At 32.8% G+C, this 6,000-nt stretch overlaps 1 protein-coding gene across 16 annotated transcripts in view; it reads left to right on the top strand.

Moving 5' to 3' along the window:
• Positions 1 to 1,283: 1,283 nt before the first annotated feature.
• LOC131150442 (casein kinase 1-like protein 3) overlaps positions 1,284 to 6,000 on the top strand; it is a 50,061-nt gene continuing 45,344 nt past the window's right edge. For 13 of the 16 annotated variants that reach the window (XR_009135546.1, XR_009135545.1, XR_009135538.1 and 10 more), the window contains exons 1-6: positions 1,300 to 1,437; positions 1,535 to 1,575; positions 2,171 to 2,240; positions 2,367 to 2,515; positions 3,029 to 3,124; positions 3,238 to 3,308. Coding sequence is in view for 3 of the 16 variants with exons in the window: in XM_058101160.1 (XP_057957143.1) it covers positions 1,362 to 1,437; positions 1,535 to 1,575; positions 2,171 to 2,240; positions 2,367 to 2,515; positions 3,029 to 3,124; positions 3,238 to 3,308 (503 nt within the window). In the remaining 13 variants the exon portion in view is untranslated. Of the gene's footprint in view, positions 1,438 to 1,534; positions 1,576 to 2,170; positions 2,241 to 2,366; positions 2,516 to 3,028; positions 3,125 to 3,237; positions 3,309 to 6,000 lie in introns of all 16 variants that reach the window. The other 3 variants (XR_009135541.1, XR_009135537.1, XR_009135536.1) reach the window with 2 other exon arrangements.

Below are 6,000 nucleotides of genomic sequence, written 5' to 3'. Positions count from 1 at the left end.
CAAGTTTAAAGAGGTTATACATATATAGATATAAACAAGTTACCCATGAGTAAAAGGTTTTGAATCCATGTAAAAATTTATTTAATCTCTTCTTTTTGTCCAACCAATATATTATTTATAAAGTTATTGATTTAAGTAAATTAAAATCAATCTAAGCCACTATAAAAAGAAGTGATGTGATTGATGAAAAAAAGGTGATGAATCTAACCCTAGTTTAAGGAAGAATTGCAAAAAGTATTGACAAGTTACCCACTAGTAAAAGATCTTGAATCCATATGATAATTTATTTATTCTCTTCTTTTAATCCTACTTATATATTATTTAAAAGTTATAAATTTAAGTAAATTAAAATCAATCAAATCCACAAAAAAGAGAGAGCTATGATTGATGAAAAAAGGTGACCCTATTTCACCAAGGGTTGCGAAAAGTATTGAACTTATACTCACATAACATTATAAATAAAAAAAATAATAAGCACATTTTTCATTATCTTTTATTATTAAGAGGGTTCTTCTAGGTCTATTGTTTAATTCTAAAATTTTTCATATAGAAATTATATTATTATTTATCTAAATGGTGTTAGGTACTTTATAATAATTATTTATAGATATCGAAGTAATTTATCTATTTTATTTTGAGATATACATTTCATTAAAACTTAGAAATACCATTGTATTTATTTTATTCTTTGAATGAAATGGATTTTTATAGGTTTAAATTTTGACCTATTTAAAATAAAAAATTAAATATAGATGTATCTAATATTACTAAATTTATTTTTTTCTCAAAATACTATATTACTTCTACAACAATAATAAAATTTTTATCTACAACATTATGTATTTGTACTTTTTGACTAAATATTTTCTTGTTTTTAAGGAGACTTGGTCATAACTTCAAAAAGTAAAAATATTTTTATCAAGATTTACATTTCACGCATTTTTATATATATAAATTTTTTTTTTAGAATTTATTTTTAAAAATGAGATTTTATTAATAAATTAATTTAATATTACATTTTTAAAAGAATTTTTAATGTTTATATATATAATTTTTTTTTAGAATTTTATTTTTAAAAATGAGATTTTATTAATAAATTAATTTAATATTACATTTTTAAAAGAATTTTTAATGTTTCTCTCGGAAAAATAAAGATATTTTTGCCATTTATACAGTCCCTGCATTAGAAGCAACCCTTTATTTGAATTATATTCATATTTTTATATAAAATATATATTAACAATTTTTATATGTAAATAAATATGAAAATAAATAAGTAGTAGTGGTAATGTGGCACAAGTCATGCTTCATAATCCTGAAATGAGAAGAAGCATCTGGTGAGAGCGAGAGAGCGCTTACCGATGGAGAGAATCGTTGGCGGAAAATTCAAGCTGGGGCGCAAGATCGGCAGTGGATCGTTCGGTGAAATCTACTTGGGTCTCTGTTTCGTTTCGATTCTCAATTTGTTTCTTTGTTCTGAATAAGCGGCTCTTTTTTTATGCTATCCTGATTGCGATTGTTTCCTCTCTCTCAGCCACTCATGTTGATACTTTCGAGATCGTTGCTGTCAAGATTGTGAGCTTCTTCAACTTACTCCTTTGAATTATATGGCATATTTTTACACTAATTCAAGCACATAATGATTCTGCAGTTGGTTAACTGAATATCAATGTAATGGCGGTCGTTGAATTGGTTTAATAATTTGCTTAATGGGGTGGAGTTCTTGATTATTTTTGAGTTCATTTGAAGATGATCATTTTTATCTGATTTGTTCTTTTTGTTACTAGTACTAAGGAATTTCTATTTTGCTGGTGCTTTTAATTTGTTTTAACTTATAAGCCATGTAGTAATTGGCCGCTTATTTTGGTATAATTTGATTAAATTAATCGTTTTGGTTCACTGGCATCATTTTCATTGCCCAAAAGAATTAAACAAGTCAAAAGAGAACTTCCAGCAACCAAAGGGGAAACAAGGCACTTCTGTTTGAGCTGCATAACGATTTGAATTGGACAATTTGATCATATTTTGTGAACAATTGATTGCTAGTTAAAATGATTTGTTTGAGAACACGAATATTTTGTGTGGACCATTTGTTTGTAGTCATCTTGTGAAGACAGTTGTCATTGGTTTGAGGACTTATATTTAATTTTCATTTTACCATGTTTTGTAGGAGAGTAGCAAGACTAAACACCGTCAGTTGCTTTATGAGGCCAAGGTGTATAATAATCTGCAAGGAGGGAGTAAGTATTACTGTATAAGTTGGTTTGTGGTAGAAGTTTCATGCAGAGAATGCACAGTTGGGTTTAGATGCTCTTTCTGAGTCATCTAATCATGGTTATTAATTCTTCAATTTTGTCATAATCCAGGTGGTGTTGCAGGCATAAAATGGTGTGGAGTTGATGGAGATGACCATATTCTCATCCTTGATCTGCTGGGACAGAGTCTTGAGGACCTATTTGTTTATTGTGGGAGGAAGTTTTCACTGAAAACAGTGCTAATGCTGGCTGATCAGATGGTAAATAATATTTCATTCAATGAACACTTGCTTTTATTGCTGCTGTGAACAATATTTCTGCTGCCTTTAGGTTTAATATTTCATAAAGGCTGTTAGAAATGGGCATGCATTACCTTCCATGAGGACTTGCTTTATTGCTGCAGCAGACATGTTCTGTTCATTTACTTTTGTCTAGAGTGGCAAGCAGTTAAGATGCGCTTTTTAAGTGGCTTTAAAAAAGCTGACTGCATTCAAGCATGTTTCAACTGAGTTTATTTTGTTTAAGTTTCACTAGTAATATTCAATATTTTTCCTTTTTTTTTTTTTTGAATTCTGACTAATTCTTTAGTTGGGCATTACTTGTTAGTATTTTTTTAAATTTTTTTAAAAATAATGTAAAATAAGATTATTGAATTGGTGGACAATGTCCCTATGCAATGAAATGACGTTTCAGTGTATGTGTGTTGCTGATTAAATTGTCTAGAAAAAATAAATACTATTGAGTGATGTTTTGCATCTTTTGCTGAACTGCAGATTACAAGAATTGAATATGTGCATTCTAAAGGGTTTCTGCATAGAGACATCAAACCTGAAAATTTTCTCATGGGTCTTAGCAGGAAAGAAAATCAGGTAATTGCCACTTTTTACTTTGACTTTTATAGACATTTTATTTTATTTATTTATTCATTTGAAATTTATTTTCTTATTTTTCTATTATAATAATTTATTTAAATATTAATCAGGTCAACATAATTGATTTTGGACTTGCAAAAAGGTATCGAGAACCCATGACAAATTGTCATATTCCTTATAGGTATATATTCTGTGGCTCTTCCCTTGCTCAAATCTGATGGTTCAACACTTTCCTTATTGTGTTTATTCGCTATTTGTGGTTGTCAATGAGAAACGTCTCTTTTTCAGGATGAGATGCTGCTTGTTTTTTGATTTTGATTTATTTTGTTTTGTCAAATCTGAAAATTTTTCCGGAGGTTTGACCAGTGAGAGTTTAGAATCTTGAAATTTGTAGCATGACTTTGAAAATGGACTTCTACTACAATTAGAGCTTCAACTCATTGTTTATAAGTTGTATCTTGGTTAATGTTTTCTTCTTGTGGAGTTCATTTGCTATATTGAAGCGTTAGATAAATCATAGAGACGACATAAACATTTTTCATTTTTTCCTAATGTTCTTTTCTATGATTTCCACTGAAGATTTCAGATATTTGATGGTCATGTTCATATATGGAATTAAGGGCATAATGGATTTTTGCTTGTTTTTATCAAAATGCCCGCCCTTTTTGTTTTAAAAAATTCTCTATCAATATTTTGTGGCTTGCCTGGTTGCCCTTTAAACAAATTGTATAACCTAATGAAAAAATCATGTCCATATCATATAACCTAATCAAAAGCCACGTCATCGCATAACCTGATAAAACCAGACAGAGCGGGTAAAGGTGAGTTTTTTATTTGTGCTTGAGCATAACCCAAATTGGAATCAATGGGCGGGGTTGTCTTTGGTGTTAGTGCACATTCTTGGAGGGGATGTCAGCAACATTTGAAAGGTTTGGAAGGGGTCATCGAAGCATGCAGATTGGTAGTAAGTATTGGCTTGTGAGTTGATCAATGAAGATGGGGCAGTTTTTGGGTTTAGGCTTGGGATGAAAAGGTAAATATTTTCGATTTTTGTTTCTGTGAACCAGAGGAGATGGATGGTGTGGGTTTGTGCAGGAATTTTGTGCATTGGCTAAGGAATTTCTTGCAATGGCAAAGGATTCTGGTGAATGTGGTGTTAGTGAGGGAGCACGAAGTAAAGCTTGATCATTGGGCCAGGTTATGATGGTAGGAGGGAACTAGACTGGCGTTCAATGTGTGGAGCGATACTACTTGTGTTTTGCATCTTCTCCCATAACACACTTGGAGGGGTTGGTGAACTCTAGAGTCAGCTAGAGTTACTATGGAGAATGGCTTTGTGAAGAAGGTGGAGTGGAATGGGTTGGGCCTTACGAAAAGTGGAGCAGGTGAGTTCAAGGGGAATTGTGCAGGCTTTGAATGGGGTGGGCTGGGTATTATTAATATTACATTGGACTTCGTCCAGATTTTGGGTATTTTGAAGATTCTGTTTTGAATCATGGGCAATCTTGGAGAAGGTTTCTGATCTTTAAAAGTTCTAGGACTCCTTTTGAGCCTATGCAACCAAGGAATTGTAGAAACTGTGCAGTTCCAAGATATCTTTCCTCTCTTATTCTTATTAAAGCTCCAACTTAACCTTCAAAAACTCTTGAATGATAACCAAAGCTGCCCAATCCTCACGGAGTATGAAAACAAGTTGTTCCACTTGTACATTGCTACTTGACAATGTGTTGGCTTTTTGAGTCCGATCTCTGTTTTGATGTTGAAAATACAAGTGTCTCATGTGTGTGCCTAGTATTTGAATAGACTCATAATTCGGAATGCACGCACAAAAGAGGAAGATGGAAGCCAGAAAGGACTTAAAGCTCACATCATCCTGGCTGTTCCATGAAGACTTGAAGAGCAAAAGAAGAAGAAGACATTTATTGTATTTGTATTGCATTTAATTTTTATATCTTTGGTCTGTAATAATGCATGCATCTGGATGATATGGATTGATTGCTCAGATGACCATAGGTTGACCATAGGACTCTTAACATTTCACCAAAAACCTTTTTCTAAAAAGACTAAAATCATACAAAGTTTCAGAAAAATTATTCCTTCTGGCCCAGTTAAAACCAATGTCTTCATCTCTCTTAAATACTTCAGTAGTGCCTTGTAAAATCTTCCCCTGTAATTACGTTGATTATGTCAAGGAAGTCTAGAATTCCATTGCTAAAATTTGTCTCCAATCCTCTTATTCAAGGTATGGTTAAAATGCCCTGGAATGGGTTCTTTCCTTTCTTGGATTCCTTTGCCGGAAATTCACCCAATCTGTTGTTTATGGCTGGAATCCTTGTTTTCACTTTTCCTGATTCCGTGTTGGGTTGGTTACTATCCCCGAGAGGCTGTTCAGTGTTCACTGCTATTGGTCTTACGTTTGTAGATCCACAATCCATGCAGTGCATCTTTGGTGCAGCCTTATAGTAAACATGTTCATATCCCTTCCCTTTTGGAGTTCCTTTCATGATTCCATAGGACCTCTTCCATATCTCAGCCTCCTCCCCTTCTAGAGTATAGATAAACTGTACTATTCCTTTATTTGGGATCTTATCCAGGGGCTCCCACACTTAGCATATGGAAATGATTCTGTGCCCTAAGATTCTTTATCCATGGGGTTTTCAGTTTTTGTAAAGAGAAAACAATGTAAATGTGCAGAAAGCCATTTCTTTTCTTCCCTGGCTAGGAAAATATGGTAGAACTGTTGCCCTTATTTCTTTGTAGTTTTGAAAAAACTCGCCATTGTCCGCAAGCGAAAAAAAATGTTGCCTAAGGAGCAATTGACCTCCCCCACAATCTAAACTTAATTTAGCTTGACAGCATTGAAAACATCTCTT

This window comes from Malania oleifera, chromosome 3, assembly GCF_029873635.1.
Source record: "Malania oleifera isolate guangnan ecotype guangnan chromosome 3, ASM2987363v1, whole genome shotgun sequence".
Taxonomy (NCBI): domain Eukaryota; kingdom Viridiplantae; phylum Streptophyta; class Magnoliopsida; order Santalales; family Ximeniaceae; genus Malania; species Malania oleifera.
Note: the sequence above shows the minus strand (reverse complement) of the source record. Positions and strands in the feature narration are given on the sequence as shown.